Source organism: Lynx canadensis, chromosome C1 (assembly GCF_007474595.2).
Source record: "Lynx canadensis isolate LIC74 chromosome C1, mLynCan4.pri.v2, whole genome shotgun sequence".
NCBI classification, from domain to species: Eukaryota; Metazoa; Chordata; class Mammalia; order Carnivora; family Felidae; genus Lynx; species Lynx canadensis.
This window is the reverse complement of record NC_044310.1, coordinates 106,086,999-106,110,926: the sequence shown is the minus strand read 5'-3', so window position 1 is coordinate 106,110,926 and position 23,928 is coordinate 106,086,999. Positions and strand designations below refer to the sequence as shown.

At 56.2% G+C, this 23,928-nt stretch overlaps 1 protein-coding gene across 1 annotated transcript; it reads left to right on the top strand.

The window, feature by feature from the left end:
- The first annotated feature begins 996 nt into the window (after positions 1-996).
- Positions 997-23,552, top strand: RORC (RAR related orphan receptor C). The gene is made up of 11 exons (XM_030326164.1): positions 997-1,088; positions 3,285-3,314; positions 14,136-14,221; positions 14,545-14,686; positions 15,889-16,401; positions 16,626-16,747; positions 17,708-17,840; positions 17,935-18,042; positions 18,224-18,334; positions 20,166-20,275; positions 23,292-23,552. Exons 1-11 carry the CDS (start codon positions 1,049-1,051, stop codon positions 23,451-23,453), a joined length of 1,557 nt encoding a protein of 518 aa, XP_030182024.1. The 5' UTR covers positions 997-1,048; the 3' UTR covers positions 23,454-23,552.
- The last annotated feature ends 376 nt before the right edge of the window (positions 23,553-23,928 follow it).

The window sequence follows — 23,928 nt, the reverse complement described above, 5'->3', positions numbered from 1 at the left end:
AAAAGACAGCTGCCTGCCCTCTCCACGCCAGGTGCCACGTGCTGCGGCGTGGCTGGCCCCCACTCTGCTGTTTACCAGCTGGGAGTGAGAGCAGGGGGAGGTGCCAGGGAGCCGCCCCACTGCAGCCTGGCCCCTGGCCAGCCGGCTTGTTGGGTAACCAGGAGAGCCAGGCCCAGCTAATCAAACTCTGGAGAGAAGTGGCGTCCAGGACCTGCTCTGCCCCGAGGCCCCTCTGCAGGGCCCTTCCTCAGTGCCGGCCCTGGTGCAGGCCAACCCAGTCTAGGGGCTCTGCTTCCTCCAACTGGTGCAGAGCACGGCATCTCTCCTCTCCTCATCTCTCCCCTCCCATCTTCCTCTGCCCCTGCACACTCCCCTAGCCCTGCCCTGTGGCCCACCAACAGACCTGTGGAGGCATCAGGGAGTCAGAGAATTCTAGGGAAGGACAGCCAGGTGCAGGAGCTAAGCAGTCAGAGGCCTCAAGGAACTGAAGAACCATGGGAGGAGTCTGACCTCATCCTGGAGAAGAGTCACAGTCTGCGCTCCCCCACCCCACAGAGAAGCCACCCCTTTCCCATCTCCCCTTTGCACGTCACCTATCTTGGTTCAGATAGAAAACACACCATTCCAAAGTCACAAAGTCCTGGGTTCAAATCACAGTGCAGCCACTTATTGTTCTTGGGCAAGTCAGTAATATCTTTGAGCATCACATAGCTTATGGGTAAATCTGGAATAATGGCGGATGCTATGAGAATCATGGGTTTCTAAAGTGACTGGCAAAGGGCCTGGCACACAGTAGGTGATCAATAAATGCTGGCCTCCTTCCCTTTACTTATCCTGTTTCTCTCCAAAGCTCCAAACTCTGTTCCTCAGATCTCTCTCCTTGTCCCCTCCTGGTGCCAGGCCACTCTGCCAGCCACTCCTTTCCCCTGCCTGCTGACAGGCCAGGTGCTCCCTCCCTGCTCCCTGCTCCCTCCTCCCTCCCCTGGGCCCTGCTCCCTGCCCTCCTGGGCAGCCGGGGCAGCAAGGACGGCACCAAGGGAGCTGCCCCATGGACAGGGCCCCACAGAGACAGCACCGAGCCTCTCAGGGTAAGAGGCCCATGGCCCTGCAGGCAGGTGGAAAGGACTTGTCAGGAGGTTCAGGAGAGAGAAAGAGAGAGAGAGAGAGAGGAAGACTCTGGTCAAGAAGAGAGGAGGAGGAGGAGGACAAGACAAGAGAGAAGGAGAGAGATCGATTGGCAGGGGATGCAGGCCAGTCCTGATGGAAACTGAAGGAGAAGCAGGAGGGGCTGGGGATACTGCAGAGGAAGAGACTGTAGAAAGGGGGATAAGCAGGAAACACAGGGAGGGGAAAGAAAGGGAGCAGCGGGGAAGGAAGACAGGTGTGGGGTGGTGGGGGGTGGGGGGAGAACAGAGTGAAGGAAGCTAGATCCAGTGAAGGGCCAGAATGTGGGCAGACCCTCCCAATGTCAGCGCCCCCTGCGATGAGGTGGGGACACAGCTTTACTCAGCTGGCAAACAGCAGCAGTGGATGGAAGGCTGGCCACCCCACCTTCTGTTCATTCACCAGTGGAGGATCCCCTCCTGCCTTTAAGGGTGACAGACAAAGGGTGGGGGGAGGAAGCAACCACACCCTGTTCGCTGCCCATGCCCACTAGCCTGGCACTTTTCTCCCCACTGGCCCAGGGGTGCGAGGTTTCATTTGTGCAGAGAACGTGGGGAACCAAGCCGGGGGCAGTGGGATGCACAGAGTCAGGCAGTCCTTGTCCCCACCCACAGTCTATAACTCAGAGACCCTCTCAGAGCAGAATGCACGGCCACCTGCTTGGTCAGCTGTGAGCACCCAGGGGAGTGAGTGCCAGCAAGCTCCGGGGCCACCTGGTGGAGGAAGAACACCACCGCCTTGGCAGGGAAGCACCCCCACCCCAGGAGGCCAGAGAGAGGGTGCCACGTCAGGGAGGAAGCTGGGTGGGGCCAGGCAGGATCAGTGGGAGGGGGAGGGGCCGGATGGAGTCACTCCCTCTCTGGGCAGTCCTCCCCCACCCCACCCCAGCAGAGCCCAGCCCTTCTAGTGCATTCCCCCCCACCCCCACCCCGCCCCGTGAAGGAAACCTGCCTGTGGGGAGCATCTCCTGGGCAAAGGGACAGTGTGAGGGGGATGGTGGAGAGGTGTCCGGGAATGGCCAGCAGAAAGAAAACTCCAGCAGCAGAGCAGATTCAGAGGTTAGGGAGCAAGCCTGTAGGGGGCCTCAGGCAGGGCTACAGGCTTTTCTGGTACAAAAGGCTAGCCTTGTGCTCTATGAGGAGCTGTTGTGTGGTTGTAGGAAATCAACCAACACCTGGCAGGGGAAGCCTCCTCCCAGGGTCTCCCTCGGTAGGTGTTCAATAAATGCCAAAGTGAATGACCATCGCCACCACCGGGTCGCCACAATGCTCTAGCAAAGGCTTGCTCCTCAGCAGCTGCCCCTCCAAGGTGTGTGCATCCTTGCCCACCCCACATCAAGCCGCTGGGCACCCTACTGTCTGCTCTCTGCCCAGACCTGCCACAGGAAGGGACCCCCTCCTCTGCAGGCTGGTATGCCACAGGAGCCAGGGTTCGGAGGGCAGAGTCTGTGTTCCCAGTCTCCATCCTCTTCCTCCAAACATCCTCACGGCCTTACTCTCAACCTCCACACCTCTGGCACCCCCAGGTGCTTTCGGGCACAAAGGAGAGACCACAGAGATGTCACTCTGGCTGCAGAATATTTATTGTGCACCTCTAATGGGCCAGGCGCCACAGAAGGCTCTGGGAATAGCAAGGTCAACAAGACAGACACAGTCCCTTCCTCCACAGGGTTTACCGACCAGCAGGAAAGCGTCATTTCACGGATAGTGACACAATGATAGCAGTTAGGGAACAACGTGGTGAGTGTCAGGAAATCAAATACAAGGTGCCAAGTGTCAGCATGAGGGGAGGGGAGAGGGGCATGTACAGCTTCTCCAACTGGAAACTTGAGGGATGAGGGGAAGTTGGCTACACTGACTAGGGTGTCAGGGAAGGGCATTCTGAGAGAAGGGAGAAGGAAGAGCTTGGGGAACTCCCAGAGGCAGTGAGAAGCCCAGCACTTGTGAGGACCTGAAGGGCATAGAGCGAAGAGAGGGGTGTGTGCAGGATGGTCCCACCTTCTGCTCAGACACCAGGTTCAAGAGAAAGGAATGGGGTGGGATAGGGCCAGTGATGGGGTGGTGTTCCTGGTGCCCATGGTCTTCAACTTTTGGCCCCGACCCCCTCTCTTCTCTTTCCAGAGCTGCTGGCTGCAAAGAAGACCCACAGCTGTGAGTAGAGGGTTGGGGCAGCACCTGGTGCTGGGTGTGGAGAGATGGCAGGAGCTCAGCAAGGCTCCGGAGCTGGCCCAGAGACAGAGGAGCCAGGCAGAGGTGGCACCTAGGGAAACAGGGAGATGGGGAGCCGGGGGTGGGGTGTGAAGAAACCTCAAGATCAGGGTGATGGGAGGCCAGGAGGAAGTCTGTGGAGTCAGAGGGAGCACCACAGGCTGAAGGAGAGAGGGATTAGAAGAGACCTGTGGGAGAAGAAGAGGAGGGGTGCTGGACGGAGGCACAGGAGCTGGCAGCGGGAGGGAGGGAGACAGAGAGCAGGGGGAGGCAGGGTTGGCCTTCGGGACTCAGGGAGCCTGCACCGGGCTTTGCGACAGCTGAGCCACATTTGGTGTTCATCTTGGTGGTTAACACATCCTGAGGTGTGAACAAGCCAGGCCGTGCAGAGCTGGAGAGCAGGAAAACCTTCACCTTTGTAGGAAACATGATACACAGGGACACTCTGGACCCCGAAAGACTGAGGCCACAGCATGTAGGAAGGCTAGAGCTCAGGAAGGACTTCCCAATGGACACTGGTGAGGAAGCATCCCCTCTAGGGACCTCTCAGCACATGGGATCTAACCCCTTAGTTTGTGGAGGCCACTCCCCCAGAAAATGCACCCACCCAATCTCAGTCCCAAAGCTTATATCCCATCAGGTCCAGGCGCACCCTTAACCGCCTGAGGGTACTCTGGGAAAGGCCTCCTCCAGAAGCACGGGTCCGCGCATTAATGAGAACCACTCTGGCGCAAGAGAGACCACCTGCCTTTCTCCATGGCACTCCCCTGGATTGCCTACCAGTTCCTCCTGAGAGCTCACTGACCTTGCTCCGGCTGCCAAGATTGCCTAGAGCCTCCCTGTTCCAAGCAGGGACATCTCAGAGGGCAACAGCGTCCCCTCGTCCTTGAGCTGGGCGGACAGGAGCCAGGGGGCTATCCAGGATGCTGCGTCCTCCTGGGTGGGGGGTTGCTTGGCTCAGCACAATCCAGATCTGTGCCTCGCCTGCCCCTAGCCACAGGGCCCCACGGAAATGCTGAGCAGGGCCCTGGGAGGAAAGCAGGTCAAGGAGTGACGTGCTCAAGAACCGGGGGATGGGAACCAGGGACCATATGTGGGTGGGGGGTGGGGAAGAAGGGGGACTTTCGGAGCAGCTGGAACTGGAGGAGCCTATACTCCATCCCGACCTTAACCTCTTACCACAGAAACCTTGACCAAGACCACGCCCCTTTCCCCTCTCCCAGCCCCACTGGTCCTGTGCAACCAAGCCCTCACCCCTACCCCAGAGTGTCCTATGAGAAGCCAGGGTGACAGGCCTTCCGTGCATGTGCATTCTGCTGCCCCGAGAGCCAGAGGAAGGCCAGCATGGAAAGGTACTGTGCTGAGGAGCTATTAGAGGCCCGGCAAGACCAGAGACCTCTTAGAGGATCAGAGAATCCGGAAGAGATGAGGGACTCCCCCAGGACGAGAGCCTCAGAAAAAAAGGTTCTGAACTGAGACAACCCAAGGAGGAGATCCAGGACAGTCCCAAGAAGGGAGGAGCCCAGGAGGGATTCCCAGACCAAGAGAGGGCCTAATCACTAAAGGGCCCTGAAGAGGGAACCCTCAGGCCCAGGTACCCCACAGAGCAGATCTGAGGCTGAGAGGGACCCTCAGAAGGACCCCCAGGCCAATAAACTCTAGCCTCAAGTGCCAGGAAACCTCCCAAGCTGAGACATCCTCAAGAGCTAGAGGATGGACCAGAGAAGCTCTCCCATCCCTCAGGTGGGATCTGGGGCCAAACTGCCTGAGTTTGAATACTGACCCCACCACTAACTAGCTGTGTGACCTTGGGCAAGTTACTTAACCTCTCTGTGTCTCACTTTCTTCAAAATGGGGATAATGGTGCCTACTTCATAAAGTATTTTGTGAGTATTAGATAATCCACATAAGAAATTAATAACCGTTTCTGGCACATAGTAAACATTATTATTATTTTATTACCACCACCACCATCATCATCATCATCGTCGTTGCCAACATTATCTGCATTCCAGTTTCAGTAGTTTTGGTCCTGAGGAAATAACCCTACCTGCGGATAATGGATATTTGTCTGATGATTATTACTGCTGCTATTATCTTTAGTCCCTAGCCGAGGGCATATGCCATGTCTGGAGGGAGGTCATGAGCATGGCGGGTGGGGTGGTGGGGCGGCCTCTCAGACTGCACCCCACTGGGCAGCAGTTGACAGTCCACAGGGTCTCTGGTGGCACCAGCCACTGCCCCCCCGGGGGCAGACATCCTGTGACTTACCTCTAGAAACATCCCTGTCCCTGGAGTCGCCTGGCAAAGAGGGTCAGGCTCTGGTCCTCAGCGGGAGGGGGAGTAGGAACCTGGCCCCAGGCTCCCGTGAGCTCCATTCTGGCTCCCCAGCCAGAACTACCTTGACGGGTGGAAACAGCTTTTACCGCGTGTGGCTGTCGCATGTGGTTTTGGAATTTTCCAACGCCCCCTGCAATTGGCTGCCCCGCCCCTCACACCCTGCCCCAGGCCCAGATTGGCCACGTGCAGCGCCTGTCATCCTACTCGCTGCACCCCAGAGGGGGTGGGGATGGAGTGGGGGGGGTTGTCACTCGGCCACCTGTGTGGTGGTGGCTTCAACCCCCCTGGCCCAGAAGAACTGGGAGGGAGCTAGGTGAGGAGCTACAGGCTGAAGCTCGGCAGAGAGGGCCTCACCCCCAACCCAGCTGCCAGCTGTGCCCCATCCCCGGACCACCCCCCACTGAGGACAGAAAGCCAAGGCAGCAAAGCCCAAGGCTCAATCATGAGAAGTAAGTGAATGGGGCCACCTGGGAGTGGGGAAGCCTAGATGCCACTGTCATCCCTGGGCCTCTGGAACAGAGAGGTGTCTTGGGAACAGCGTGAGAAAAGCTGAGGGCTCTTCCCCCCACCACAGGGTGTGTCCCAGTCAAGGCCAAGTTCTGTTGGGAGATGGGTGGAGTAGCTGTGGAGTCTCACTCCCCAGGCAATTTTCTTAGGGCAGGGTAATAGAGGGGGCTGTGGAGGACCACGTATGTCATGAGCCCTGGAAAGGGTCTGCAGGAGTGTCTGAGGTGCTCTGCCCCGCGTTTAACAAGAAAGGACTGAGCCCCAGCGAGGCCAGTGCTTCACCCCAGATCACAGGGCTGCAGCAGAGGGAGGTTGGTGACTGACAGGCACACTCTCCCACTGCAGCAACTCCCTCCATGCTGCCAACCTGCCTCAGAGTGGGTTCAAAGAGGAGCCAGAGGGGTTGCTGTGCCCTGAAGCAGCAGGACAGCCAGATCGGCAGATAGAGAGGGTCAGAACCCAACATCCAGCGTGTGTGTGTGTGTGTGTGTGTGTGTGTGTGTGTCCCCAGTTTCCCTCATTCATTTGATGAGGGGGGATCAGGCAGGGGAGACAGAGCAGAAAGCCTTCAGTTTCACCCCTTCCTGGTGTGAAGCCATGGGCCAACAGCTTGTGGGCAGATGTGTACAGTCCCTGTGCCTTCTAGCAGAGCAAGCACAAGTAAATCAGACAATCCCTCTGTTCGCGTCAGGAAAGCTGGAGGGCCTCTCGGAGCACAGGGCAAACGAGGAAAAAGGAAGCCCCATGTCCCTGTGGCCTGAGGCCTGAGGCAGGCCCAGCCTCAACCTGGGGTCTTCCCACAAACCACAGAAGGGAGGCCATATTGGGTCCTGGAAAGACCCATGGGCTGAGAATCTAAAGACCAGATTCTGATGCCAGCTCTGTCACCAACTAGCCACGTAGTCTTAAACAAGTCACTGGGCTCTGGTCTCCTCATAAGCAAAATAAGAGCTAAATTTAAAAACAAAACTAACTCTGAAGAGGGTCCCAGTTCTTGAGGACCCACGACCAAGGAGAGAGCCCTGGTCCCCAAGGTGAGCACCCCCAAAGCTAGTGAAGGCATCTCAACTCTCCCAGGACATAGACAGAGAGGCCATAGAAGAGAAGGAGCTTGGGACAGAGATTCCAGTGTGGGTGTATGAGCTGGGATGGGTCAGGAGGGGCAAGGAAAAGAGCCAAAGATTTCCACAGGAAGAGGGGCCCTTTGGAGCTTCAGTTTCCTTCTAGCTTCTTCAGACTAGCAGCAAAAGTTAGCAAACCAGTCTTCCCAGAAATGGTCCCCAGTCAGTAAATCCACCCTGGGAAGCAAGGATTGGGTGTGTTTCAGAGCCTGGCAGGAGAACAGGAGTCCCCAGGACTGGAGGAGGGAGCCACTAGGCAGTTCTACATAATTTCCCCCCAACAGCTCCATCCAGGCTGGTAGATAAGAGAAGGGGGTCCCCTCCGATCTGGGGGTAGATGCCACTAGTCCTTGTCACCTGGACATCTCTGGGTATCTCATAGCCCCAGGTTACCTGGCTGCCCCCATCCCCGCCCACACACACACCTAGTGAGTGCCAGCCACCTCTGCACTCTCTGACTATAGCCAGGGAGAGTCTACACACTGGGGGCTGGGGACTATGACACACCCAGAGACTGAGGGGCAGACAAACAAGGAGCAGAAACACACCAGGAAATAGAGAGAGGTGCAGAGGCCAAACCCAAAGGACAGAGTCATGAAATACTTGGGGAAAGAATGATGCCCTGATGGAGCTGTAAGTGGAGAACTACCACCCCAACAGCACCGCGTGAAGCCCGACACAGAGCTGGAGCACAGACAATGGAAAGGCACACAGACACAGGGAGAGATGGGGAGGAAAGAGGACGGGCCGCAGAGAGGAGACGCTGAGTACTGAGTGGGTCTAGGAAGGCAGGAAGGGGGAGGCATGGATTTTATGGAGGTTCTGGAAGGGTGATAGGGGCTCCCTGCCATGGCGAGCTGCAGCTAAGCAAAGAGGAAATGTCCATTACCCAGAAAGACTCCCAGCCAGCCAGAGGGATGGTGGCCCTAGTCATCTCTCTCTGAGGGCACGGCCAGTGTGGAGGCAATAGGCATGAGCTCCCCCCACCAACCACTGAGTGTGCATGGGGCAGTAGGGGGAAGGGGAAGGGGAGGTGTGAGGTCGCATGCCAGTTTTTGCTGTGCCCTGATCTTTCCAAGTCTGGTCATGATAATGAGGAGCCGTGGGCCAGAAGTAGTCCAGGTCCCCAAGGGTGCCACAGCTATTATCCTGGGAGCCCTGAACCACCTGAAGACTTTACAAAGGGCCCCCTCCTTCCCTGCATCACCCCAGAACCTTTGCCTTTTCTTCTCTTCCCATCCCTAACTGGAATCCCAAATACCCCTAGCCCAAGGTCCTAGAGGCCGCGGCGCTGCAGCCTGTCCCATCACACTGAAGCAGTATTGCTGCCCTCCTAGGGGCCCCCTCATCTCCCCTGCCTCTGTGCCCCTGACTCAGACAGGGAACAGGGACTTTCCTATGCTAAGAGCCCTCTAAGGAAGGCAGCTCTGGGGTCTCCTCTTGTCCTCCACGGCCAGTCCTTTCTGAGATCTAATCTCTACTCTTCCTGCTACTGCAATGCTGTCCTGGGACTCTGGGCTCAGAAAAGATGGGGATGTGTGTTCGGGGGAGGGTCGGTTACAGGGCAGGGCGTCAGCACCCCAGCCAGAGTCTCTCTGGGTTCCTGGTCTCCTGGAACAGCAGAGCCCTGTGGAAAGGATGCACAAGCCTGGCGGCAGGGAAGGCCGCTGACTGTGTCTTGGGGCTCCCACTCCTCAGAGCTTCCTCCTGGTGATTCATCCCCTCCCCCCATTCACTGGTTGTTTTCACTCAATTCTTTTGTTTCCCCTCCTTTCTCCTGTCCCAGACTGCGGGGGTGGCGGGGGCACCCAGAGGGGTTTCAGGTGGCTGGCTGTCTTTCGTGGCTTTTCAGAACCCCAGACTCTCCCTCGCCCACCTGAGTTTTAGCTTCACTACTTTCTCAGCCCTGGGATCTGGGTGTATCAGCAGAAAACCCTCGCCCTACCTTGGGAGCAGTGTTCAGCAGATAGAAGTGCTTCTCTCCTGGCCCCCACCACCCCTCCCCCTCCCGCTCCCCTGTGGGGGCACACACCAAAGTGGTTTCCAGCTTTGCAGAAGCTGCGGGAAGGAGAGCTGAGAAAGGAGGGAGGCTGGTGACAGGCTAGGGTACACTGGGACCCCTGGCCAGAGCTGTGGTCTCCATGGGGGTGGGGGTGGGGGAGCTAAGCTAAGAAAAGAGGTGCATTCCTCTTTCCTGTCCACTCATTCATCCCTGCAGAGGCCTACTACGTTGTATGAAAGCCAGCCCACACCCCCAGAGGAGCTCTGTTGGGTCAGGCGAGCTGGCCTTGGACACCTTGGCCCCAAGACATGAATACAGGCAGGAGGAGGTGGCACAGCAGATGAAAAGCAGGGAGTGAGGGGACCATGTCCCTGGGCGTCCTTACACCAGGCATGAGTCCCGGCTTTAGTTCCCCGGGGGTCCTCTCTGAATTCTGTTTCCAGCCCACCTTTCCCCTGTGGCCAGTAACCTTGTCCCGTATCCCATTTGCTTGGTTCACTTGGGCATCTCATCCTTACAGGGTGTATAGCTTAATGGTTGGGGACATGGGTTACAGAATTACAGAGACCTGGGTTCAAATGTCAGATCTGCCACTTTAGGCCGTGTGACCTTAGTCAAGCCACTTACTCCCTCCTCGACTGTTTTCTCATCTGTAAAATGGGGACAGTACAAGCAATGCCTGGTCCCTAGGGTTGTTGTAATCATTAATGAAACACGTATGCGAAGCCTGGCACCAAGGAAAATTCAGCCACGGCTTATGTCTATCATTATCATCGCCCTTGAACCCCTGTCAGCTGGAGAAAAGGGGAGAGAAAGAGAAGGAAGGCCCATCTGGAGACTGACAAAGCACCAAGAGAAGATAAGGACCCCAGGGCGCCTCTGGCTGCATCCACTCTACCAGGGTTGGCGGGGCGGCGGGGGTGGGGGTGGGGGAGTGGTTCTGGGGTTTGAGGGGAGAGATCCCCCTGGGCTAGAGCCCCTCCTTCGCTCCTACCACTTCCTCTCTGTGGCATAGGGCACCTGGACAAGGCCCAGAGCTGGCTTCCTAAGAGCCAGGCTCTGGATGCATTCAGAGAGCGCTATCAATGAATCTCACAGCTGTGGGAAGGGTGAGACTAGAGGGGTTGGAGGGAGGGAAAGACCACCTCCTCACTACCGGATTTCCCCCACATCAGAGGTGCACACAGCAAGCTCCCTGGGGATGCTTCAGTCTCTGAAGCAATCGAGAAGGGGTTCATTTTCTTTTCCCAGTGTCCTATCAGAATGCAGCTTTAGAGGCCTCACAGGCTGAGGAGAAGAAATGAAAATGAGCTGGGGGAAAGACGGCCAACCCCACCCTTGTCCCCCAGGGAGGAGCAGCCCTGCACAAAAGCTTCAAGAGGGACTCAATTCTTGCTACTCAAAAGTACAGACTGAGGACCAGCAAGCTTGGGCACCAAGCAGAGCTTGTCCATATGCAGGATCTGGGCCCTCAGACCTGAGCAGGGACCTGCTCACAAAATTTTCACAAGATCCCTTGATGGGGGGCTAGAGCCATGTAATCACTAGCTGATTTCAGGAGCGTTTGTAGGTGGACACCTCTCTCTCCTGGGAGTGTGAGGGTTTCCTTTGATGGGCCCTGGGAGAGAGCAGCAGTGAGGTGCAAAGATCTTCCTGAAGCAGCGGGGGCCGCAGGGGCTGGCCTAGACAGTCCTGACCTTTGCTTGGTTCAAGTTCCTGGCACCATCAGGTCCTTAGACGCTAAGTTCCTGGCAGGCCAGGCTCCAGGGCAACCGTTTGAGTAATCCCGTGATTACTCAGCTCCCCCTCCCCAACCTGGGTTCCCATCACCTGCTGCTGCAGGCAAGGGCTCGGGGGTAGGTTGTGAAGGTGAGGGGTGCGGGGTGCTTTCAGCTCCTGTTCACCTCACTGCCACCTCTGCCGCTTCTTCCCGTTCTCTCCCCGCTCTCTCCACTCCCCGCCTCCACAAGTCCCCCTCGCGCGTGCAACGGGACTTTCTCTTTGAGGTTTCAAGCAGATGGCATTGAAAGGGGTACAGGTGGCAGGGGAAGGAGGGAGCAGAGAGAGCAAGGGCCTGGTGGTGCAGACAGGGCCAGGGGCAGGGCATGGGGCCAGAACATCGGTGTGGGTCTTTCTGTGTTTCTGCACCTGCATCTTCAGCTCAGTTTCTAAGTCTCTGTTGTCTGCTAGTCCTGAACCTCTTGGTCTCTCTAGCTCAGAAGCTACAAGAGTCTGAGCCTCCCAGCTCGGAACTTCTGACTCTGTGTTCCTTCTCACTGTGTACCTCTGTCTTGGGACTGTGGTTGGGGAGCCCTGAGGAGTGCCTGGCCTGGTGGCTGGGGTCTAAACTCCAGCGTCCCCCTCAAGAATAGGTATTTGTGAAGGGGGTCCATGGCTGGCCACATCAGCCTATGAGAAGAATAAGGTCTTGGTTATAGTGCCGCGAGGTTCCTGGGGCCAGGACCAGCAGTGGGTCAGGCATAGGGCAGGGAGATGTGTCTGGGTCACCTGTGTGGTTGGTGCACACACGCACACGGATGTGGCTCTTGGAGAAGGGAAGAGGCAGGGAGGCCTGTGGTTGACTGCTGGGCTGGAGTCCGAGTTCCCACTGTGGCTTGGCCTAATCTCCCTGCCGCTTACTTTTTTGGGTGACCCAAGGTGGTTTCTCCCCTCTCTGGGCTGAGGGCCACTACAGAGGGAGACCCACACTGTTGAAGGGGAAGGTGTTGATGCAAGCACAGACTCCATGGGGCACGGGTGTTTCCATCAGGCCTCAAATGCCCACTGGCCTTCTTCACCTTTGGCCCTGCTCTGTAGTAACAGCATACGTAGAGTTTTGCCTCTTACACAGCGCTTCCCACAGGTAATGTCATTGCGTCTGCAAAACTACCTACAATCCCCCCATGGACAAACAGTGTTATTTGTACCCCGGTCTCACTGGCAAGGGAACTGAGGCCTAGAGAATCTAAGTGACTTGACATGCAGTGTCTCCATGTTTTCTGTCCCTTTTCCAGCTACCAATCCCCCGTCTTGTTCTCTCTTCCCCTCCATGCATTCCAATCTACTCCTAATTTACTGGAAAGAATCTGAAAGGCTCACTTTCCGTCACCGCTCCCCCCGCCGCCCCCCCCCGCCACAGGTGATCACAGCCTCCTGTGTGGGGTTTGGGCAGTCGGATGGGGGCTGGGGTGGAGAAGAGAACAGACTTCTCACGGAGGGGTTTCAGATACTCATGGGCCCAGTCCCCCATGAGGAGGTGGCTGCTTACTCTGACTCAGCTCAAAGCTGGCTTGAGGGTCGGTGGTGTAAAGGCGCCCACTTCACATTGGGAGGCCCTACGCATATGTGTGACCAGGGCCCAGGCCAGAGCCAGAGGTAAGCTCACTGGAATATAGGTTTGCCCTATAGACAAGCTGCTGCTTCCACTGACCCTCAGAGTAGGACACGGATGGGGAACACATCACCGATGAGCAGGGGCTGCAGTCCTAGACCACTTTTCTGGTCTGCTCCACCTCAGCCTCCCTGCTCAAAGGGGAGGCAGCAGGACACCAAAGGCACACAAGAGACCCCTGTCCCTTGGGAGGGACGGAGTCCCCCTGACATAGTGGGAATCCCAACTCCTCTTCAACGACGAGCTGGGAGAAGGCCAACTGCTGGTCCCTGAAATTCAGGAGAGAGCTGTGGGCATTGACGGAGCCAGGGCAAAGGAGAGAAGAATCTGGAGCCAGGTATAGGTCAGGGGCCCTGTGGCCCAGAGAACAAACACTAACACGCCAACGTGCAGGTGAGACTGCTGGCTCAAGCAGACATGCCCACTGGCTCACAATTATGTGTACCTTCCATGTGTACACACACCCTCAAACATGCCCACTGGTGTGTGTACCCCAAAAGCCATGTACACAGAACAGCATAATGGAAAGCAGGGGAGCTAGGATGTAGACCCGGCCCTGGGGCAAACTTACCTCATCTGGTCTATTCCCTCACCTGTAAAGGAAAGGAAAAAGTTTAAATGAGATGGTCCCTAGTCCCAGCCAAAGTTAGCATTCATGATGCGTGGGCATACGATGGGACCCAGAGGCCCTCGTGCACACGTAAACATCCACACTCTCATGTACTGATACACACAAAGCTGCCCACTCTCTGCTCCGGGGCCAGGGGCCTCAGCACCCTGTTTGATTCTCTCCCTGGGTTGCCAGCATCTGACAGACCTGGCTTGTTGAACCCTCTCCTGGGCTCTAACTCACTTCTCCATACCCCCTGGGCCCTACTCTGTGGACCCTGTCTGCTTGGCCCCGGGGCCTCTGCTCAACCCACCCCCGAGCCTTCACTGCCTTGCCAAGGATGGCTGGCATCTGTACCTGGCCCCCAGTGCCTCCCGGCTGGTTCACCACATCTCCCCCCTCCCCGCCCCCACGCTTCACACTCTTCCCATGGAAGCAGAGCCCTGGTAGGGGAGGGGGGCCTAGAGGAAGCCCCCTGCGTGGGAAGCAGGTGTTGTAAAGCAGCGAGGACTCTTAGGTCCCCAGGCGGGAGGGAGGCAACTGGAGCTTTTCCACTTGAAGGGCTGAACAGGTGGCCTCTCGGCAGCTGCATTCTTGCCCCCTTGGGGCTGCAACAGCCTCCGGCTGCCCCACCGAACCAAACACGGCCCCCCTAGGCCTGTTGTGGAGCAGTGTTTGGCACTTTTTCCCTTCCTTCCATCTTCAAGAGGGGAACAAGCTGGAGCAGGGCGAGTGAGGGGGCAGGAGGCAGATAAGGCTCCTGGGCTGACCTCCCGTTCTTTCTTTCTTCCAGCACAAATTGAAGTGATTCCTTGCAAAATCTGTGGGGACAGGTCGTCTGGGATCCACTACGGGGTTATCACCTGTGAGGGGTGCAAGGTGAGCACGTGCGCGCGTATAGTCTCTTCTGAGGTGAGGAGAAGGGGTTCTGTGGCCTTTATTCCGGGATGGTCTACTGAAGCAGCTAGGGAGCTGCTTGGGAGGTGCCTTACCTGGGAGGCCCTGTGCACAGGAGGGCCTTGTCCTGAGCTGGGAACATGATGGCAGGGCAAACTGTCATCATGCTAAGACATGGAGGAGAGAAAACTGATGGGGGGTCGAATCTGGGAAAGCTGGGGCCAGAGCTGGGGCTGGAAGCACTGGGGACTGAGCTGGGCCTGGCCAGGAGAGACAGCCAAGGTCTCCTCGCCTGCCTTCCCCAGGGTTTCTTCCGCCGGAGCCAGCAGTGTAACGTGGTCTACTCCTGCACCCGCCAGCAGAACTGCCCCATCGACCGTACCAGCCGAAACCGGTGCCAGCACTGCCGGCTACAGAAATGCCTGGCACTGGGCATGTCCCGAGATGGTGAGGCCAAGCAGGGAGCCCCCTGGGGTTTCCCTGGAGTCTCCAAAGAGGCAGCCTGGCCTGCTGTGCTAGGCAGAGGTTACCCTGTAGAAACGTCCTTCTGTGGGGCATGGGCTGGCCATGCACAACGGGGGTGCCCGGTGGGGTAGGCCCACCACCCTCACCAAAGGACTTTGCCGTCCCCAGTTTTAGGGTCTGCTAGAACAGTCCTCCATTCCCCAACATCCCCGACTCCTCCCTTTCCTCTTCCTGTGATGGATTCTCCTCAGTCCCCTCACCTGTGGCCCAGATACCATCCAGCTTCCACATCCTCCCTGCTGCCCTGCTGCCCCATGGCTCCAGTACTAGCTCATCTCCCTTCCTGGTCTGCCAGCCCTATGATAGGACACAGGATGGTGGCTAGGAAGGGAGCCAGAGTGGGCCTGAGAACAACCCAGAAGTCATGAGCGTGGGGAGGGCTGCTGTCCCTGGCGCTTTCTCGTGTCCTCGCCCCTGCCTCAGCACAGCCCCCCATCACCACCCAGAGGGAGCCCAGGGAGGGGCTGGGGGAGGCATGAGGTGATGAGGAGCCAGAAAGAGTCCGTCAGCACTTTTCAGCGCCCAAAATAACAAAGTGAAAGGAAACACGCTGGGGTGCAAAGGGGCAGGCGGGGCGAGGGGCTGTGCCCCCACACCTGGGAGGGGTGGGGGGGGAGTGAAAAGGCAGGAAAGAGAGAGCAGAAGAGGATGTTCAGAAACAAGCCGCGGAGCCTGGGTTGGGCTGTGGTGAGTATCTAGGTCACCAGGGAGCCTGCAGGCCTGACCACAGGGAGACCTGTGTTTTCAGCTCTCCTCTTCCTCCGACCCTCCTAGACAGGCGAGGTGACCCCAATACAGCTCGAGGCCCCCGACGTGACCACCCCCAGCCCCAGCATCAGGAGGCCAGAGTCCTCAGTCCAGATTCATGCCATTAGCAGAAGCCAGTTTCCAGCCGGGAGAGTTTGCCTGGGAGACCAAAACGCCTGGGCTGGACCGGCCCTGCAGCAAACACCTAAGAGGTGGCAGAGGTCTCAAGCAACAGTGGGGGCCCCCGAGGAAGCTGTGCTCGGTGCTAGCTATTCAGGGGACAGCAAGTGAATTTGTAATGATCAAAATGCATGTTGGTGCCGCCCAGCACCCAAGTCCTCCTGCCTTGAACACTCTTGGTCCCCGACCTCTTTCAGCTGTCAAGTTTGGCCGCATGTCCAAGAAGCAGAGGGACAGCCTGCACGCCGAGGTGCAGAAACAACTACAGCGGCAGCAACAGCAGCAGCGGGGACAAGTGGCCAAGACCCCGCCAGTGGGGGGCCAGGGAGCAGATGCCCTCGCATGCCCTGTGGGACTCCCAGATGGGCAGCTGCCCCTGGGCTCTTCGCCTGACCTGCCTGAGGCCTCGGCCTGCCCCCCCGGCCTCCTGAGAGCCCCAGGCTCTGGGCCCTCCTGCCCCAGCAGCCTGGCCAAGGCGGGGCCCAACGGGGCCTCATACCACCTGGGACACAGCCCCAAGCGGGGCAAGGCCGAGGCCAGAGACGGCTTCTATGGCACAGGCAGCCAGCTGCCCCCTGACACATGTGGGCTTCATTTCGAGGACCCCAGGCATCCTGGGCTTGAGGAACCAGGACAGGGCCCGGACAGCTACTGCAGCCCCAGCTTCCACAGCACCCCAGAGGTGCCCTATGCCTCCCTGACAGAGACTGGTGAGCAGCTGGGAGGTGGAGAGGGCAGGGACCATGAGGGAGGGGCTTCCAAGAGAGGGGCCCGAGCCAGCACTCCATGTACACCGAACCTGAGCCCAAGGGAGCCGAGGGGTCGAAGAGGGGAGGGAGGCAGAGCAGGGGTAGGCCAGGCCAGGAGTGCCCTTTGTGTGGGTAGGGTGGCAGCTGGCTGACACGGAGCCTGTGCCTTCCTCCTCTGGCCCCAGAGCACCTGGTGCAGAACGTTTGTAAGTCCTACCGAGAGACATGTCAGCTGCGACTGGAGGATCTGCTACGACAGCGCCCTAACATCTTCTCCCGGGAGGAGGTGGCTGGCTACCAGAGGAAGGTGAGGCCAGGAGAGCCCGTGGGAAGGGGGGACATCCCGCCTCCACTGGGGGAGTGCAGAGATGGCCACCTGCACAGGCGAGCGGGCTGGAGCAACGCACAAGGGTGTCCCCGCTTTGAAACATGGGGTGTGCGTGTGTGTGTGTGTGTGTGTGTGCGTGTGTGCATGTGTCTAGCCAATGGATGAGAGCTCTTCCTTGGCCCCTGCTGGTTAACATTTTGCCTGCCCTTCATCCTACCGCCTCCAGCACCCACACCTTGGCGTACAGACCTCGGCATACTCTCTCTCCTTCCTCGTCCTCTGATGGTAACAGTAGTCAGAACCCTGATGTTACACACCCCTTCTCTGCCAGGCGCTGTGCTGGACGCTTAACATAAATTATCTTCCATTCTTACGACAGCCACCTAAGAGCTTGGCATTTATTTCGGTTCTTAGCAGACCGGGAAACTGGGCTCAGAGAGGTTCACAGACTTTTCCTGGGCCACAAAGTCGTGGAGCCAAAGGCATGTTCGGATCCACCAGGCTCCAAAGTTTACACTCTTTTGCATCACACTCTCACAATACAACCTGTTCTAAAAATACTTGTTTGGCATTCAGCCTTCACTTCTCCAGGGTATCAAGACATTTGGGTGTGTCTTTTTGGGAGAGGGGTCAGTGTGTCCTTCTCACCCCTACAAAATGCAAACTCTTTGAGGGCAAAGCTGCTCTCAGATGGGTTTTGTTTCCCCATGGACAGCTAACCGGGTGCCAGCTGCTGGTGGGGGCTCAGTGAGTGCAACCACGTGACAGGCATTGACCCCAAGTGTGCATCTGGGCTGAGAATAGGCTAAAAATGCCGGAGCAGACAGTGTGGAAGTTCTGAACCTCACTCCTGATGTTTATCAGTCCGGGCTCCTGGGGGCTTGGGAGGGTGACAGGGTCATAAACCGGGCTACAGTGGGACCTCCTCCTTCCTTGCAGTCAATGTGGGAGATGTGGGAACGCTGTGCCCACCGCCTCACTGAGGCCATTCAGTACGTGGTGGAGTTCGCTAAGAGGCTCTCAGGCTTTATGGAGCTCTGCCAGAATGACCAGATTGTGCTTCTCAAAGCAGGTGCCCAGGGAGGGTGGGCAGGCCTGGGGGGAGGGGGACAGAGCTGGCTTCCTGCTTTGCCTGACTCCTGCCTGCATGTCCCTGCCCTCTCCAGGAGCAATGGAAGTGGTCCTGGTCAGGATGTGCCGGGCCTACAACGCTGACAACCACACAGTCTTTTTCGAAGGCAAATACGGAGGCACGGAGCTGTTCCGAGCCTTGGGTGAGGGGCAGGGGGAAATGGAGAGGGAGGGGTGGGATGGCAAGCCCCCTAGAGCTTCAAGAACCAGGGTATCCTCTTTTCAGGTCAGATCACCCCCTCTGCTCCAAACATCAAGAGGGTGGGTGTCCCCGGGCACCGTGGCCTCGTTCACCCGGCAAATCCTTTGGTTTTCCGTCCTTAGGCTGTGGGGAGCTCATCAGCTCCATCTTTGACTTCTCCCACTCCCTGAGCACATTGCGCTTTTCTGAGGATGAGATTGCTCTCTACACAGCCCTCGTGCTCATCAACGCCAGTGAGTGTTGCTGGGCCTGCCTAAGGGACATTCGGGTGGCAGGGGGGCAAGGGATAGTGAAGGGTCTGGACCTTCAAATGTGGTTAAGTCTGGAAAACTGCTTTAAAGAGCAGAATGAAGGGTCAGAGGAGCCTGAGAAGGGGAAACGGCTCCCAAGGTGGAGTTGGGACAAGTGGGGGGCCAGGGAGCCGTGGGGATGAAAGGAAGTGAGCCACATCCCAGAGAGAAATTAGCTGGCCTGTGAGCTCATGCCAGAGTGTCCAGTGTGACCATGACCACACACTGTGATCACCTGGAAGCTCTAAAAGTGATTCTTCTCCAGGCTCCACTCCCAGAGACTCTAAGGTCATTGATCTGGGGTGCAGCCTGGAGCACCAGGATTTTTAACAGCCTCCCACAGGTGATTGTCGTGTGCCACCAAATCTGAGAATCACTGCTCTGCGTGAGCTAATTTTAAAACTTTTTTTATGTTTATTCATTTTTAAAAGACAGAGAGAGACAGAGCACAAGTAGGGGTGGGGCGGAGAGAGAGGGGGACACAGAATCTGAAGCAGGCTCCGGGTTCTGAGCTGTCAGCATGGAGCCCGACGCAGGGGCTTGAACTCACGAACCGGAAGATCATGACCTGAGCCGAAGTCGGATGTTCAACCAACTGAGCCACCCAGGCACCCCATGCGTGAGCTAATTTTAAGACTGTGTGCCATCACAATGGAACTCTGGACACCCTCTCCACTGGAATGGAGTGGGCTGGGCTGAGCCAGGGAATGCTAAGTATTTGGAGAACCTGGGCTAATGAGCTGAGCTACTAACCTGAGTTTGCAGATGAAGACGATCTGTTGTCTGGCTCTGCCAATGAGCAGAGACCTAATCATTTGAACTAGAAATAAAGACTTAAAAGATGACTTCTGGTGGGGTGCCTGGGTGGCTCAGTGGGTTAAACGTTTGACTTTGGCTCAGGTCATGATCTCGCAGTCTGTGAGTTCGAGCCCCACCTTGGGCTCTGTGCTGACAGCCCGGAGCCTCCTTCCGATTCTGTGTCTTCCTCTCTCTCTGCCCCTCCCCAAGTCACGCTCTGTCTCTCTCAACAATAAATTAACATTTAGGGAAAAAAAAGATGACTTCTGGCTATCTGATGGAGCCAGGGCAAAAGGTGCTTTGTCTGTTGAAGTTAGCCACCAATTGATGCAGAGGCCTTGATGCTGGCCTAGGAGGCTTCACCAAGGCAATCTCCCATCTGGTCTCAGCCTTGGCCAGGGGGCAGGGCTCTCTTCCACTTCATCCCCCCATAGTGGAATCCCAGCATCGAAGGGGCCATGTGAAATATCAGGGTATCAGGGAGAAGGCAGCTTGGGCATCAGGAAATTGGGTGTTCTTATCCGCCTTATCTCTCCCCAGTTTGCCTTGTAGACAGCTAGCCCAGCCCCAGGCCCTAGAGCTCATCTTTAAAAAAAAAAAAAATTTTTTTTTTTAAGATTTATTCATTTTTCAGAGACAGAAAGTGAGCGGGGAAGGGGCAGAGAGAGAGAGGGAGACACAGAATGTGAAGCAGGCTCCAGGCTCTGAGCTGTCAGCACACAGCCCGATGTGGAGCTTGAACTCATGAACTGTGAGATCATGACTTGAGCCAAGCCTGACACTTAACTGACTGAGCCACCCAGGCGCCACCCCCCACCCCCCAGAGCTTTTCATTATCAAGCCAGGACACATGCGCATGTGCACGCGCACTGGAGGCCGTGCTCCAGCACAGATACCCAACACGACACACCCTGTTGGGGGAATTTGACGTCCATGTTCTTTCTTCTTCTCGCCATGGTGCCGCACCCTCCTTCAGACCGGCCAGGGCTCCAAGAGAAGAGGAAAGTAGAGCAGCTGCAGCACAACCTGGAGCTGGCTTTCCATCACCATCTCTACAAGACCCACCGCCAAGGTATCCTGGCCAAGGTAGGAGCAGTCCCCAAGGTGGAGGAGGTCAGGCCTGGCACGAGATCTGGGACCCCGGGGCTCCGTGGGGACAGAGTACCATATGGTGTTAGAGAGCTTGCAGCAGCAGCACGGAAACCAAGGGGACAAGCAATCGCTGCAATTTGCATACAGATGGAACATGAGAGAGCCTGGAATGGGGGGGGGGGGCTCCAGGAATCAGTTCAGTTTAATATAGCCATCGCTTACCCAGTATCTGTTTGTGCAAGGCACCATGGAATGGAAAGCTACAGAGAAGCGATCCTTGCCCCCACTGAGGGTTCGTAGTGCGGTAGGAAGAGGCTCGTACTGGTACTCTGGTACAGAGTCGCATATGGTATGTGATAACGATAGTAGTACGATTAACAAGGTGCTGTCACAGACATGCTGTCATCCTCAGGGCAACTCAGTAATAGGACAGGTATTCAAATATCCCTTTAGCGGTGAGGAGACTTAAGCGACTTGCCGAAGTTTGCATGATTGGCGAGTAATAAATACAAGATTGAATCCCAGTGCTCTCCCACTGTGTCCCCGCGCCCCTGATGAGTTCCTTCGGTAAGAGATATTGGGGAAATGTTATGAGCATAGAATAGGGATTAAAAATAATCTGGGGTAAAAAGAGTGGGTCATCAATGCTTCCTAGGGAAGGTGGCATTTAAGGTAGGCCATGAAGTATGACAGATTTTAACAGACATTCGTGGTGGTAGGACAGGCATGCCAGGCTATGGGAACAATATCAGCAAAAATAAGGAGGCAAAATAGTACATATATGGGGAATAGCTCATAGTACATTTTGACTGAAGCATAAGATTGGGAGCTGGCACTGACTGATGAGGGCAGGGAAGTAGCAGAAGACAAGAAGAAGCTGGAAATCAGGTCAGGTAGCAAATCAGAGAGGACTTTGAGTGCCATATTAAGGAGTGAAGGCTTTATTTCCAGGCAATGGAGAGCCATGAGGGCTGGAGGAATGATATCATCAGAGCTATTATTTAGGCAATTTAATTTGGAACCAGTGTAAAAGAACCTTTTATGTAATCATTCAAGCAATGGACCCTTGCTATGTGCCAGGCACAGTGAGTGCTAGGTGCCAAGGATACAGAAATGACTTACACAACGGTCTAGGCCCTAAAGAACTTCAAGTCCAGTTGGACGGGCTGGAAGGAGAGACTGACTGGACCCTGGGGGGGGGGTGCAGCTGGAAAGCAGGTCTGACTCCACCTTCAGAATCACCCCCTCCACCATCACCCCCCACCTCCCCCAGCTATCAGTTCTCACTTGGCCTGTTACAGTGGCCCCTGCTCCTCCCTCCTCTGCCCTGCAGTAGCCACACAGCATAAGTCTCAGCCCTCCTATAGCCACCCATCCTGCTGAGACTCACCTGTAGGGTCTGTCATGGCTGACTGGCCTCACGTACAATATGACCCTGAATTTTTCTCACCTCCTCTCCTCTCCCTGCCCTCTCAGTCGCCTCCCGGCTATTCCTTCAACACATCACACACAGTTGCACCTCAGGCTTTTTGTATCTGCTGTTCCTGCTGTCTAGAAGGTTCCTCCCCTAGTTTTCCAAATGGCTTGCCCCATCCCTCCATTCTGGAGAGGTTTTCTGATGCAAAAAGCCCTCCACCCCACCCTGCATTATTGCTCTTTAAGAAATTTTCAGGCATATTATATTTTCTGGCTCCCTCACTAGAATATGCATTTAATAAAGCCAGATATTTTATTCTACCTTATTTTATCCATTGATCTATCCCCACACCCCATCACAGTGCCTAGCTGAGTAGGTTCTCAACAAACATTTATTGAATGGAAGGATGGATGGATGGATGGATGGATGGAAGGAAGGATGGAAGGATGGATGGAAGGAAGGAAGGAAGGAAGGAAGGAAGGAAGGAAGGATGGAAGGATGGAAGGAAGGAAGGATGGAAGGAAGGATGGAAGGATGGATGGATGGAAGGAAGGATGGATGGAAGGAAGGATGGAAGGAAGGAAGGAAGGAAGGAAGGAAGGAAGGAAGGAAGGAAGGATGGAGGTACTGTGACAGTCCAGGCAAACTCAAAGTAAAGCAGTAGAAATGAAAAAAGAATGAATCTAAAAGATATCAAGGGATCCATGTTGCCTGGTCCTCTCTGACTGCCCCTTTCCTAGGAAACTAAGATGGTGGTGGGAGAGGAGGTGGTAGCTGGAGAGCGGTCTTTTCAAGCCTACTTTGGTTATACAGGAAGCTGCAGAAGATGAATGGTTTTCTTGGCCTTTCTTCAATAAGGTCTCCCTACCTCTGTCTCTTCCTGGGTCTCTAGGCTTTTTTTATTCCCCTCCAACTGAGTATTGGTAGCATTGGGTACCTGCTTCGAAACTAGTTCAAATAGTTACTGAGCAACTGTCATGTGCCAAGCACTATGATAGGAACAAAAGGTACAGAGAGAGAGGGAGACAGGGAGAGAACCTACCTAAGGAGATTAGACCTAGGGTGGAAAGGCAGACAAATGAGACCGTTTTCCTACAATCAGATTTAAGTGCTACTACACAGAGAGAAGCCCAAAGGAAATGCCCTTAATCCAGGGAGGGGTAGTCAGGGAAACATTCCCAGAGGCGGTGACACTTGAAAGTGAGGAAGAATTAGCCAAGCAAAGAACTGCAAAGGCATTCCACGTGAGAACAGCATCAATGAAGGCCAGTGATAGTACATAACAGAGTCGCAGGATCCAACCATCCTAAGAGCAGAAAGTGGGAGTTGGAGCACTTACCAGGTGAGTAGCGGGAATGTGATTGGGGGTTCACTCAGAAAACACACACCTGTCCTGCAGCAGCCCTCGCTTGCCTCTGGCTTCCTGAACACATACTTCCCCTGTGATGGGATCGGATCCAGCCACCCCTCCGATGCCAAGTGCAGAGGGGAAAGCAAGGAGGGTTGCCCTAGCCCGGGAGGGCTGAGAGGACATCTTGGCTCTGGGGAGGAGGCTGGCGTACTGACCCTCCCCCCCTGTTAACCCATGTCCAGCTGCCACCCAAGGGGAAGCTTCGGAGCCTGTGTAGCCAGCACGTGGAAAAGCTGCAAACCTTCCAGCATCTGCACCCCATCGTGGTCCAGGCTGCTTTCCCTCCACTCTACAAGGAACTCTTCAGCACTGAAATTGAGTCACCTGAGGGGCTGTCCGAGTGACCCAGAGGAGGGACTGCTTTACCCTTCTCTGGAGCCCGCTGGCCCTCGCCCCAGCCCTCCTCCTACCCTCACCTTTTTCTTTCCTGTGCTCTGAGAGGGTGGACCCTGCCTGTTCTTTGGGGGTGAGCGATTGCTCAGACTGGCTTTCTGCCCACAGGCATGCCCAGCGGTGGGCCAAGAGCCAGAGAGGGTAGGGATGAAGGAACACCATCTCCAGCCTCAGCTTGGTCGCGTCTCCTTCACCATGACTCTTCACCCCCAGCTTCTGAGAGGCCCAGGGTGGCACATAGGGACCTCTAGGAGGACCACAGTGTCCTCAGGACACCAGGGGGATCCAGGACACCCTGGATGAATGGAACTCAACTCTGAGCTCAGAAGCTAAGAACAGGACTTTAAAATACCTCATTGCATTTCCCTGTGGGCTTTGGCTGGGGAGGTATGTCAAGCTCAGAGACTGGCAGCTGGAGCCCAGAAG

Excerpts from the sequence above, each read along its gene's own strand:
- RORC (XM_030326164.1), top strand. The coding sequence starts at position 1,049 with ATGGACAGGGCCCCACAGAGACAGCACCGAGCCTCTCAGG. Across the intron at positions 1,089-3,284 it reads ACAGCACCGAGCCTCTCAGG|AGCTGCTGGCTGCAAAGAAG; the intron begins GTAAGAGGCCCA and ends TTCTCTTTCCAG. Across the intron at positions 14,687-15,888 it reads ACTGGGCATGTCCCGAGATG|CTGTCAAGTTTGGCCGCATG; the intron begins GTGAGGCCAAGC and ends GACCTCTTTCAG.